The 14,594-nt window shown below is 32.5% G+C and overlaps 1 protein-coding gene across 4 annotated transcripts in view; it reads right to left on the bottom strand.

The window, feature by feature from the left end:
- LOC149078968 (cell adhesion molecule Dscam1-like) overlaps nt 1–14,594 on the bottom strand; it is a 121,323-nt gene that overhangs the window by 63,657 nt on the left and 43,072 nt on the right. For all 4 annotated transcript variants that reach the window (XR_016193865.1, XR_016193866.1, XM_089241199.1 and 1 more), the window contains exon 4: nt 6,262–6,411. Coding sequence is in view for 2 of the 4 variants with exons in the window: in XM_089241199.1 (XP_089097325.1) it covers nt 6,262–6,411 (150 nt within the window). In the remaining 2 variants the exon portion in view is untranslated. The remainder of the gene's footprint in view (nt 1–6,261; nt 6,412–14,594) is intronic.

Genomic DNA, 14,594 nt, shown 5'->3' with positions numbered 1-14,594 from the left:
TATTTTTCAAATGAATTAGCGAGTAAATGAAAGGATTTTCAAAAACAAAAATGTGTATGAAACTAGTTTGGCTAATGGAATTAATTGGAAGGCCTTTTTCATTAGTTATTTATCATAGAACTTCTCACGCAATTCCGTGATGTTGTCTCCTTGTTTATAATTAAATTGTTGATTTAATAAATTCAAAACCACGAATGATCACTCTGAAACGATTTCTTGATTAATTTATTGGAAGTCAGCGTATTTTTTGAAACAAATGTTTCTATGTGTTTTAAATTCTTCAAATATTGTTTTTAAGATGTAATTTAATTCCAATTTATATCGTAAGAGCTTTTATTTCCCATTTTATTGGTTCATCGGCGTAATTGGTGAAATATTTCTATGCTTATCCTAAAGCATGTAATGGAAATTAAATTCAGTTTGTCGCGCAAAATAAGAGTGATTTTTTCCCTATATTTTTGGAATAAAGGAATTTTGGTTTAAACATTTGCCACGTGTGTAATGTTCTTAATGGATTTTATTTCATTACAATCAGAAAAATATCACTACGTAATATTTCACGTAATATTGACGTCTTCGTCAGTCATTATTATTCTTAATATTTGGCTGTTTGACCCAGCAATGTGTTTGAGAAAAGATCTATAGGGGGCATTGTTTTTAAACAATGCTACTCTTTTTCGGGATTATAACAGAGAATGTGAAGTTCTGACATGAGCTTCAGCATGCGCCAATCGATGCTTTCAATTCGTTAATTGTTCCTCAATAATCAAACGGTATGGCACTGTAAAATTTTTTGTTCTGCTTGTTGAAGGACCCTCAGATCGAGGTTGGTCATGCCAGCTAACATCCAATCACGTTTGTGCCAATTTCTTCAACCAAAGTGTTACTATTATTAATAAATATGGGAAATATCTAAATAAATTACGTTCTGGTTTTTTTCAGTTAGATTAATTTTTCATTTGAATTCATTCAGCTATTCGTGATTTCCTATTTTTATTTTTTTGGGATAATTTATCAATTTTCGAATGTCTGTAGATTAATCGGTTATTTTTCATTATTAGTTTAATCCATTCATTAAAATCGAAAACCCTCCTATGTTAAACGTCCAAGATGTAATCGAAGATTCTAAAATTATTCAGTTAATCCTTTAGTATTTTATTATTTTAATTATTTTTTTATTTAATCGATACTTTTTTCGGTTAACGGCACAGAATTAAAGAGAAAATATATTTATCGTATTTTCCTGCGTATAATCCGTGAATTAAATGTTGACTCATGCATTATTATGGGTGAAAATTCTAATGTTCAGAGGAGTTTGAACATGCATTGAATATTTGAACTGGGCAGTCGATATGTTATACTAAAGTCATCTATAGTTCCATAAGGAGCACATGATTTTTGCGTGATCACTGCCCAAAAATTCTCCATGATTCATGTATTTCATAGTTTCCCAAACTTTGCATTCCATTGCCCCCTTGTTTAGAAATTTTTTTCTCTCATCGCCCCACCACCCCCCCCCCCAACTCAAGCGAACCCATAAGAGACTATTAACTATGTTTAATCCGTAGCTTCTATCGCCCCCCACGGAAACATTCCATCGCCCTCGCCCCCTAGTGGGCGATATTGACAACTTTGAGAAACATTGATGTATTTGATAGTATATTTTGTTTTTGTTTTTTTGACATGTAAGAGGAACCTTTCGTATCTTGAAATGCATTGAATTTTTGCTGACTCAATTACTTGAAGTAGTTTTACTGAACCAACATGCATAATGATGTCGAAAATCTTCATCCAAAATGTAGCTGCAAAATTTTCCACTTCAAAACAACTGGATCTAAAAGAAGTCCATAATTTTTTTCTTAGTGCGAAATATAAACTTCTATGTATTATCTCTATTTTTTTTCCTTAATTAAGAGGTTGGAATAGAGATAAATATATATATTTTTTGAAAACACATGTGAAACTTGCGAGAAACATTTTTTAAATCGACTTGTTTTTCCTACAAAAACGTAACGAACAGCACTTTGTAGTTGAGATTTTATTAGTAATTGAAATTTGTATCTGCAGATTATACGCATGTAATGTCAATCCTAAATTCAAAGGTAAAAAAAATAGTTCATTTCCATTGGAGATTCAGGAAAAAATAAAATTTTAGTGTATTTCCATTGGAGATTCAAGATTCAAAAATTTCTAATTTTTTTTCTGTTTGATGCGAAATTTTGAAAAAAAAAACCCAGTTTGTCAACGAACCGCACTCTCAGTAATGCATTTTCTTTCATAATTACGAAAATAAAAGCCATGCTCTGAGTCTTTGTACATATCTTAACGTTTTATCATTATTATTTTTCTCCATTCCACTGCAGCGGAAATCAATTCTAAGCTAAGAGGCTATTAATTTTACGCGATGAATTCGTAACAACCGGCGAAATAGCTTTTATTTTAGAACTCAGCCAACTTTGACGGAGAAAATTACCCTAGAAAAACAGAATGAAAATCTAGAGCAAAACAGGGGAAAAAATTCCTAAATTATGTGTTTTGCGTTTTCACATTCAATAAAAAAATTATAATAATAATGTAAGCTGTTGGATAAGATGTTTTCCTCTCTGTTTTTGTGAATCAGCTTAATTACACACATTTGACTTATACACATATATTCTGCTTGTCTTAGTTGAAAGCTTTCTTCTTAAGCTATTGTGTTTGATCATCGGAAAACAAAATGGACTCCTCATTTTGTTGTTTTTGTTAAATTTGAAAAGTCGTATTAATTCCTATTGTGCCTTGTGTTTGGCCTTATATATATATTTTTTTTATTTTTTTCTCCCCTTTCTCCTAATTAAAATGCTAGATGCTTTTTCAATCTGTCACGGCACTTCGTTTCGGTGAGTACTTTATGTTAGTAAATGAGTGTCTTTGAGAAAACTTCAGCGAAGTGCATTGTGTGACATTAACGTACCGTCTAATGATTTAAAGAGAACATTTTCTTTTTCATTCAAATATAAGATAAATGTGGTTGAATGGTTCGGTTTCAGTTGAAATACATCACAGCCAAAATATTTCATGTTTCACTTGACTTTAGTTGCATAAGACATCGTAAATTATTTTCGGTACTTAGGAAAACATGTGTAAGAGAAAGTAGAGTCTAATGGGACAAGGCCAGTATTTTCTTTTTTTTTTGGTATTAGCTTTTTTTAAATATATCTCTCAAATCTGAATGACAACAATCAAGATGATGTCATTAATCACAAGAAGTGAATCATTCCTGACTATTACATAACAAGAATTGAAAGAATGATTTTGAAATATTTTTTTTTTACATTGGCGAAGATATTGGCTAATTGGTATACTTTGAATATTGCGCATTTTTCTTAAATCTCAATTAAATTTTTCTGTGATAAACAGGTGTTGTTCAGCTTTCAAAAACATAAACATTCAGCTCTTGGGGTCTAATGAGACTAGAATAGAGGTTAGTGCCTAACAAAGTCTCTTCTCTCGAGCAAGTGTAGAAAAACTTAAAAATCTAGTGGTGACATCAAAACTACACCATAGCTTAACAACAATTGAAACTAAATGGGTTCCGTTTCATTATACTTTTATATATGAAAAAATAGCTTAGATATGTAAAAACCCCGAAAAATTATGCTAAAATAATAATTCATAATTTAGTACCTATTATTTTGCTTTTGTTGGTCTACTTCTCTTGTCCCATTAGACCTCGAGGTCGGGGGACTAACAGAACAAAAGAGTTGATTTACAAAATTGATCATCCCTGCAAAAGCTAAAGCTACTGAAATTTTTTGTTCTGAATATTTTGTATTGTATAACAAAATGTGTATGTTTGTCAATAAACCAAAAAACCCGTTAAATTTGTATATTTCACTGCAAAAAAATCAAAAACTAAAATTTAGTTAATTACCCCCCTTCCCACTTTTTCTATGTACAATAGTATATTATCTTATTGTTATCTCTTTTCCGCGCTATATATGAAACTCATTTCTAAAACGTATAGCATTTTTCTATTCAAAATAAAGAGAGGTAACTTATTTGGGATGTCAGTGAATATCTCGATAGAGCTGGTAAATAAAAAAGTGGGCTAGTAAAACGCTAAAGAATATAGAGATATATTTCATTTATTTATATTATTCATAAACCCAAAAAATTGACTTATAAATTACGTATGTACTATTTGTTTTTTCACTGATCTCGAATACATTCTTTTAGCCGGCATTCTCTGAATTTGAATACGTGCAAAATATATTTTGATTTCGCTGTGTATGAGAGATTATATTGTCATGTAATTATGGTAATGATAATATCTATAAATATAATAATATACCCAAATAAAAATAATATATTATCTCTCTACCCCTATCCCCCCTATCCCGAAATATTGTTACTTGAACCTTGAATAAATTTATAAATTAGAAAGAGCGAGGACTAACGAATAGTCGGATTATGTGACTGGAATGTGACTGGTCTTAACCGCCTTCGAATATTGCATCTGAGAGTAATAGTCAGAAAAATCGCCACAATAACCACAAAAGTTTTACAGCAAAATTTTCATTTTTATTTATATGGTCACTAGCTATAATACCCGGCGCTACCCGTATTTTCTTCAATGAGGCATTTTGGATCACGTGATATCTCCCTCTTTCTTTGAGGGACATACAAACTGTGTCCAACTTAACCAGTATGGCAACTTCCTGCGCTACTCATGAAAGAAACAAATCTACATTAAAGCAACGCGTAGAAATGAATAGTTTTTTTTTTTTTTTTTTTTTTTTTTTTTCATGGGCGCTAAGTATTTCGATGTCTTTTCTTGAAAAAATGCTTAGTTAAAGCTGTGTAATTTCTTCGATGTACTTTACGGGCAAATAATTAATTTTAAAACATCCTAAACTATATTAATTTATGCAGTTGAATGTTAAAAGACAATACGGAGATATTAATTTTCATGCTTGAGAAGATATAAATAAAAAGTTGAAATTAATGTTATTACATGGATATACAAATCAAAAGTAGGTCCGGCTAATTACTTCATATTTAGTTTTTTTGGGCTTCGTATCTCTAAGCGAACACAATATTTCAAAAATCGAGAATTCAATTGAATTTTTAAAATTATTGATGTGGCGGAAAACCTCACTAAATTTCTGCATTACAGCAAAATCGGCAATTTTAATACTGATATTCTGTATGGTTCAGCTTTTGCCTGACCCTCAAAGTCATGACAATTATTACGTTTATTCAAAAAAAAAGCCTCATTACTGAGAGGATTTACAAAGTGACAAACCATTAAAAAGGCATATACACGTTTGAAATGAATTGCTAGGGAACCACGATAACCAAAATAAACATTCCGAAAGTGATGGCTGAGGCCAAAGCTTTATAAAGCTCTCGAACCGCTTTGGTTGAGGCCCAGAAACCATTGTTGCCCAATAATTTTCGCCCATTTCGGGCATATATTTTCCCAGCTCTTACAAAATTTTAAAGTAGTCTATCATTCAAGTTGGTTCCCAATTGGTATATATGCAAAATTTGGCGACGACACATCTAAAATTGTATATTTGTATAGATAACGCACACACAAACACACACACGCACCCACACACGCACAATCAATGTCATATCTATAGATTAAATATTTTTGATAAATTTTAGTTCGTTTTTTTTCATTCTTGAATCCCTCCCTATTCCATTTTACCCTAAAAAAGTTTTTTCTTAAAGAAAAACCTTTTTCTCGGCATCACACACACACACATTCAATTTTAAATACCACCCATTCGTGAATGCAATGACAAAAGAATCAAAATTTTATACAAATACTTTGGATATAAAATAGGTTTCAAAATACAAATAAGTTATACAAAATAGGTTTCCGTCATCCGTTGAGTTAAAATAATTAAAAAAAGCAAAACTGCAAATACAGTCGATCCCGCTTATAACGTCCTCACTTAGAATGTTCTCCCGCTTAATACAACTTATTTTCGTGATCCCAACTCTAACTGATTTTCCTTAACATCTGCCATCAAAAAACGTTATAAGCGAGATCCCCTGTGTATTTAATCCACATGATTTCACTATTCTCATTTGGATCGATTCGCTTATACCAGAAAACTCCGGGATATTACTGTTTATTTGAATAAAAATGTAAGGTGCACTTCGTATATGCGTTTTCCGTACAAACGAGATGGATATATCGTGACAACGTAATATGCAATGAAAAGAGAAAAAGAAAATGCAATTTTGTTGGCTTGTTTGTCTTACCCGTAGCGAAGAGTTTGCCTGCTTTTGAGCTCGTAGTCACCTCTCCGGAGAGTTTGTTTCTCGTGACACAGCGGTAGCTTTTGAAGCCGTCTTCTGCAGTAGCTCCTCTAATGTGCAATTCTCCCGAGGGAAAGATACTATATCTTCCGCCTGAAAGAACAACGAGCCAAATAAAGAATTCGATATGTTTTCTTTTCTTTTCCTCTACTTCTTGCTAAAAACATCTGGTAAGAAGCAAAATATTTACTGTTACACAAGCCTCTCTCACTCGATTTTTTTCCCTTCAATCTTTATGACTTCATGGCTGGAAAAAGTTCAAGTATATCTACCATATATCTAACACTTTTATGCTTCACCTTGGCAATAGATTGTATTTATACCCATTATTTATACTCAGCTTTCTCTCTGTATCATTTGGTCGTAAATGATAGAGATACTAAAGAATTTTGCTTCCGTGGACTGCGTTGAATATAATAGAAAAATCCAACACGGCGTAATAACGCTGAAAATTTATGGACTACACTTTTAAAAGAAACTGTAAATTTTGTAAATTATCACACTGAAGGAGAGGGTGGAACTATTCTCACTCCCCCCCCCCTCTCACTATTTTCCGAAAGACGTATGATTAACACAATGGACACCAAGCTAATGGTGCTAGTAAGACGAAGACGACATAGTAAGACGAAAATTTCAATGATTTGTAACAACGTCTATCTTTTTTATATGGCAGTAGGGCAATAGGGCATAGTAATAATGACTTTCACTAGTTACATAATTTCGACTTCTGCAACAGATGCTGCACATAAATACCAACGTTGTCCATTTCACTTGATTTTCCTCCGATTAAAAGAGATTTGCTCTTTCCGTGTAATTATGCAATAGAACTCCTCTTGATAGAGAACTTGTGATTTCCTTCCTTGGAAGATATTCCCCTCACCCCCCTCCCCGGCATGAATACTACTAGTCTCGAATAATGTGTTTGTTTGCCACGACAGTATCTTATACCTTTTTTTTTTTATCTCACACATTTTTTATCTCTTTTGCTACAGATGAATATTGCTCATTCAACCCGTTGCGATGTCTCGCAGAACCCACCCCACAATTAAACGGAAAATCCCTATTCAATCACTATTTTTTTAACCCATGGCCCCATATGAATCGTGTTTTTTTCTTCCTATCCCAGCCAATGTTAATAATACTTCCCCTCCCATCTAGATATGTACAAGACTCTTTGAAATTTTACTGCTCAAAAATATTATATAGGGGGACAGATCTTTGGATCCCCGAGATGCTAGGTGCCCATCAGCTTCCCCCTTGTCACTGCTTCACGGCTGTAGTCCGTCCTACTGGAGCTTTCCCCACCAAATTTTCATTTTCACTTGGATGCCTTTATTTTCCAAAGGTCTCCCTGAACACTTTCATCACATATCCTGGCTTCCCTTTTACTTCCTTTACACCCGTGGACACTTTCAGAAAATCTCACGGCCAAAAGTCAGTCATATGATTCCAAAAATTAAGAACAACTACTCTAAAGTATATGTTTTAATTTGTATTCTTATACCATTAAAGCGGGCTACTTTGGTGCGCTTTTATGGTATAGTTAAAAATTATATAATTTTTTGAAAAAAAATCATATTCCCTTTCCACAAACCCAATATTATAACTACTCTTAAGTTCTCGTAACATTTTTTATATCGATAGGCTATCTCATATTACGTATATGTAAATTAAAAAAAAAACAGATTTTTCAAAATTAAGCTGATGAAAAAAGAAAAACCTTTTGGGCCAAAGTTACTCTATTGCAAGGGCAACATTGGCCCACTTCAAGTTTTCCTATCTCAAAGCATTAAATGAAGAGCTAAGCTATATCTCGAAACTGGGGCTCGTAAAAAACATTATATCTTAAAGAAAACTTATATATCAACTTGTGTTGATCATAAAAAATAGCAACATTTATATATTTTTTTGTTGAAATTTTTACTTATTGCTTATTTACTTATATAGACGCTGGCTCGTCTTTGAAATTGACAAAAAAAAAAGATTTCTTTTAACAGGCTTTGGAAGCTTAGTTATTGGGAACCCATAACCAAACATTTTGTAAGTATGACGAGCAGCTAGCTTTTCCTTAGTACTAAAACACCTTGGGATCACCTGGCTTGTTGGAAAATGTATTTTTCAGTTTGTTTTTATTTTTATTGGTGCTTCCAAGTATTAATTATACGCAACTTTTGGTTTCATTTTAACAGATCTAGTTGCGTCTAAACTGTTTTGAAGGTGGCCTTTGGAAAGACATTTAAAAAACATAATTATTCAATGCATAATTATATTTATAAGTGGACTCGCAAACAAACTAATATTTGTTGCAAAAAACTACTTTCTTCGGCCCACCAAAATGTCGGGCCAAAGTGGGGGGGAGGGAGTTATTTTTTTAAATTTTTTACCAGAGCTTCAGTTTTAAATTAATGTTTTCGGACCGAAATGAAAGATTAAACGAGATCATACTATAGCAGAAAGCATTAAATTATGTTTATAATTAGGCACCTACCTAACTGGACAAAGCTGAATTACAACTCCCACGGTTGATAAGTTTTTGAGAGTTGAAAAAACGCTGTGCCATTACATTATACAAAACCACCACCGTTGCTGTCTAGTCGGCCATTCGTGATCTCCCGATAAACTGAGTTGCCTTGCTTAGCGCATCTTCTTAGCAAAAATCAATTTCTCAATTTTTTTTTCTACAGTAATAAGAGGACATTTTATTATTTCACCGTTTCGGACCAAAGAAGGATCAAACGCTTGAAGTTGCCCACGTTCATGGTATTTCAATAATTCATCAACAAAATGGGGTTTGTAAAAATGCAATTTATAATTTTTACCTAATCCCTGCCAGGGATATATCTCACGTAATTTATAACTAGGTTTCATAATAAACCACTCGGTTGCGAAATAATTAGATTGTCTGTTTAAGATTAATTATAAAACATTAGAATGCCCGTTTATATCCTCAGTTACTGATGATAGTAATAATAATAATCAGACATGCATGGAAGAGATGAAATTTCAAGAACTCCCACGATATTGAGACGGACAATCCGCTTCATTATCTCAACGGATATTAAGCTGGAAATAGCAGGCGGATGCCATTTCCCACTAATCAGCGATATACGAGATTAGACCATAAGCTGGCTCAACGAGTGAACGCACTTACGGGGTCTACTACTCTATTTGCAGGAGGAGTTGTTTTACGTCGGGTAGAAATGATAAGCACCGGGAGAGGATTCATCCAATGGAACTTACGAAAAGTTCCGCAATATGCTTAGCATGATGATGTCGAATTATATTCATTTATAAAATATTTGAACAAAAATGGAATTTTTCACATTTATTTGTATCATTTACTGGATTATTTTCATTATTTACTGGATTATTTTCATTATTTACTGGATTATTTTCATTATTTACTGGATTATTTTCATTATTTGCTGGATTATTTTCATTATTTACTGGATTATTTTCATTATTTACTGGATTATTTTCATTATTTACTGGATTCTTTTCATTATTTACTGGACTATTTGCATTATTCACTGGACTATTTGCATTATTTACTTGTTTTTATACACTCTTTACGTTTCGCACCAGTGGTTATAGAAATATGCTTTCAATAGGAAAAAGGGTATCCAAACAAATCTGTTTTAGATTTGTCATTCATTACGGACCATATATGAGGAGCTTTATTTTCGAAATTAAACGTTTTCTTTTTTTTTGCCGAGTTCACTTTTTAATTATTTCTGAATCTTTAGGATGATCTCTGTCGGATTATGCAACAGGGTTTGTTCAAGTGGAATGTTTTTGGTAGAAATCGCAATCTAAAGTTAGTCGTTTCTACCAAAAGAGAATATTATTATGCATATTCAACTTGTTCATTCACTTCGACATTTTTCTTTCAAAAGTGAACATGACAAAATGACAAAACGGTTTCCCTACTTGCGTTAAAATATTTTTTTTCAAAACGGCACATTTTCAGCAGTGCTTTAAAAATCACGTTTTAGAATGATCATAAGTTCCTTAAGCTACTGATGAGAGACTTGCTGGAATCAACAGGTGGCGTAGAAATTCCCATTGTTTTCAGACTTAACCAGCTCCAATATGAATCAAAAAGTAACGTTTCTACTCATTTTCTTTCAAAACGGAACATTTCAAAATATTAAATATAGATAACTCGCTTGAATGTTGATCAAGAAGCATAGTATTTAAATATTCTTCTGCCATTCCTACATACTATCTGTTGGTCTATTTTCCACTTTTGCAAAGCAGTCCAAAGTCTTCCACTAAAAATTTACAAGAGTGGAAATTTTCCCTTTTCAAAATAAGCTCCTTATAAATGTAACTGAGTTGTAAACACAGAATTTTTACAGGACTCTCCCATCTCTGTCCTTTACCTCCCAATTATAAAGTTGTTTTCTATCCTGTATCTCCTGATCCCAAAGAAAAACCATAATATGTTTCAGTACAATAATTAGCCAAAATACCAGTGAACGTCGGGCATCTCAATATTTAGAAAGATAGAAATCGAAAATGTAATAATAAATTGTATCTTCGAATTTTCGCACTGTATTTTCTCTTTTTTTTTTCTTTTAATATATATGCTATATTTTTTTCCTATTCAAATAATTCGACTAATATTGCTCTTTTGAATATGGATTTATTTTCTCTTTTTTTTCCTTTTTTTTTTTTTTGGTAAGTCTCTACCAAGCAAAAACCTTTTTAATTAGAAGTTAACAGTATAAAAAAATATTTTTTTTGCCTCTGGGTGCGAATACGATTCCTTTAAAAGTGCTGTATCTAAAATGCGTATGTTGTTTAGATAATTCTTCTAACTAAAACCCTGTTTCCATAACCAATGGTTCAACGGAAAAAGAACGTATAAGGTTTTAACGCAGTGGTTCCCAACCGGGAGTGTGAGAGATCATTTTTTAGGGTGCGAGATGGAAGAAAAAAATTACAACATGTTGACTGATTATTCAGGAAAATTCAAAATGCGACAAAAATCGAATTTTTAACTCTTAAAAAAAATATCAATCATACTGATATTTCGACACCTCATTGGCTTTCGCTTGCAGAAATATGTCACGCGAAATTTGCGTCGTAAAAATTTCTTTCTCGATTAGCCATCGCACTTATTTGCTTCAGAAAAAATATCATTATTTACCTAAACTATTTCTGTTTTTTTTTACATTGATATCTCCCGTTATTACCATGTTGTGCTTAGATTTGATACTGCCGTGAACATGACAGAAAAAACGTCAAAAAATTTAGCCGTGTCAAAGAAACATTAATTCATAGTTGCTGGAACCAATAAGTGAAGAACTATTCATCTAATAGAAAATTTTTTTATCATACATCTACTTATCTCTATATCTATTCATTTACTATTTAATCTTTTTCGCCAAATCTAAAAAATATCAAAAATAGTGTTTTTAGTTTCGTTTTTGAATTAATTAAAAACAATGAAATCAAAATAATATATTAGATATAGATATAACCGAAAAGACATTAAACAATAAGCAAAAAGTTTATAGATATTAATTATTGGATAATTAATGTTATCAATTACAGAAAAAAAACCTGCATTTCCACACAGATAAAGAACGTATAATTCAAGCGGGTGCGGGAAGGCAAGTCGCATTGCTCTGGGTGTGCGGGAAGAAAAATGATTGGGAACCACTGTCTTGACGTTATACCCAGTATATTCTGGACCTCGTAATATATTTGGGTATCCGATCTTTTTTTTAATGCGTTTGAAATGATTCTTCAAAAATTAAATTTTGCGAGTTTTCAAATCCGTGAATTTCCTTCTACAACAGTGGGTTTCAACTCATGGCCAACCGAGATGTTTGTTAATTTGTGTGTAGTTCGGCTTATTGGTCAAGAGCAGTGGATGACGATGTCATGAACGTGAAGAACGCAAAAAATCCTCATATTAACCTCTAATAATAAGCATTCCAAGAAATACGCTTTACAGACATTATTTCGTCATACATGTGCAGCGAAAACTATGGGTATCAGAGTTTTGTATTTTACATTCTGAATCCCACCTAATAGAACAAAGTTCTATAGCTCTATTCTTCTGTTATCACCCAAAACTAGTTCTATCACATTGATTGGGATGTTTTATCATATGCATAATACTCACTAGATGTTGCACCATTTCTTAATTCTCTGTTTCTCACTCGTATCAGTATTCTGTATGTGTCCATCATTCGCTCGCTCAATTATGCTGTCAAAAGTTATTTAGATGGACTTTTTGGCTCCACAAAAGTTACACATGACCGAATTTCCGAAAGTACCCAAAAATATCCTCAAAGTTTATAGAAAATTACGAAGTGTGCGTTGAAGAAAACAGGGGTTGTCTGAAACCTTACTCCCCTTAGTGAATTCATTATACTATTGCTTTAAAATGTTGAAGAAAAAGCTCACAATTCTCTGTAGGATCTAAAACAAATATAAATTATTTACATGAATGTGTGATATTCATTTTCCTTCGGAATGTTTAACCTTTTGGCTGCAGAAATAATCAGAGAAATGCTTTTCTCAAAACGGCAGCGTAAAATAAAGCAATTTTTTTTTTTAGTTGTCGTTTGTGAAAGATAGATCACACTCAATCCCATTCGTTGCAAATACAATGAAATTATATAAGACGAACACTGCATGTAACGAAAACTTTTCTCCCACAGAATCAAAAATAGTCCCTTTATTGATTAATGCTTTTAATGTGCAACTTTATAATACGAAACCTACAATAGAATATTATTAGAGTTTCTTAACGTTCAGTTTTGAAGAGGTTTCGCTCTTCGAAATTCACTGTACATTCAAGAGAAAAGGTGTGATACAAACAAAGAATCTGGGTTCGAACCCACAATCGCCAACAAAATAGGGAGTGCAGCCAGAAAGATACTTTACCACTATTCAAGAAAATATACCCATTATTGTTAGTACTATCAAATCTGTAGGACAATAGTGAAATAATAATATAAAAAAATAGAATATGCGTACACAATTTATGCATACGTTCAACAATATACGACCATCCTATTTAATACAAGCAAATCTGTTAGCAAATAGAGAAATAATAAAAAAACTAAAATATATATGTATATACGCCATATCTACGTCATTTAAAAATCTTGATGTTAAAAATAAAATAAAAAATCTGATCATCATAGGATGATTGAGCAGTCTACTGCGTAGATTATCTGTGGATGATGAGAGCATTCTGAAGGTTAAGATGTCGTTTCTTTCGTGTAAGCTCTTTATTGCATTTGCCCGGCTCCATATTCATAAAGTAATAAGGATCTCAATAAAGCATCAGGATCTCATACTTTTATTGATGCAAACAAATTAATTCCAAGATCACTTGTCCTGGTGAAACGATGGTATCGTTCGAAGAATTTCCTCGATCTTGAGACGAATCATCGATTTGTGTCTGGATCGTCTCAAGAATTCCCAAGAAGAGAGTTTGATCCAAATAAGAGCTCCGGCAATAATCCGGAATTGATGCATCTTCTACTCTCCACGTTCAAGCACTCACTCAAGTTCGAGTCTTGGTAATGGTATACGGAAAAGGAAAACACTAACAAACGGACATACATAAAAACGACATCAAAAACGAATTTTCTTTTCTCCTCTCTTTCCCCTCATTACAACCCAAAGCAATTACTGATCGCTTGCAGTAACGAAAGCCCACCCAGAAATTAGATTTTGAAAGCCCTCTACTTTCGATGTTGGTAAAGGAACAGGGCTTCGGTGGGCGATGGAATCCAAATTAACGTTTTATCTAGATGTAAATACTTCAAGTAACGCGGTTCCGTGTTCCACTTTTAATGGGTTACGAGTTACATAGAAGTTTTAAAATCGGTAGTTATAATAGTTTTAGATTACTATTTGAATTAAATCGGGCAAAATTTTTCCCAACCACCATTTCATAATAACCAATGTCATGTAATGTGTGTTTAATTAAGAACCTGATTTTGCTTGTTTTCTATTGCACTTACGTTCAATTACACTTGTAATTCTGTTGTAACTCTAAGAGGGAAAAAACAAGTTTCTTTAAAAAGTAAGGGAATTAATTAAAAAATATTTATTGTATGTAGAAACTCTTATTTTTCAAAGATTCGGTTTTTTTTGTTGTTGAAAGAAAAACACTTTTTTCTTCAGTTTCCAAAACTTCTTAATAATCACATTGTGTCCTCGTTATGAATAAAGTTCACTTTGGTATGTTCCATAAGTAACGCTTAATTAGGCTTTCGATCGGATTGGTTTTCTGTTTGTTT

The sequence above is a fragment of the Pholcus phalangioides genome, unplaced genomic scaffold (assembly GCF_987345545.1).
Source record: "Pholcus phalangioides strain wild (caught in Gottingen) unplaced genomic scaffold, Ppha-v1.0 ptg000013l_1, whole genome shotgun sequence".
In the NCBI taxonomy this organism is placed as follows: Eukaryota; Metazoa; Arthropoda; class Arachnida; order Araneae; family Pholcidae; genus Pholcus; species Pholcus phalangioides.
This window is presented reverse-complemented; position numbering and strand designations above follow the sequence as displayed.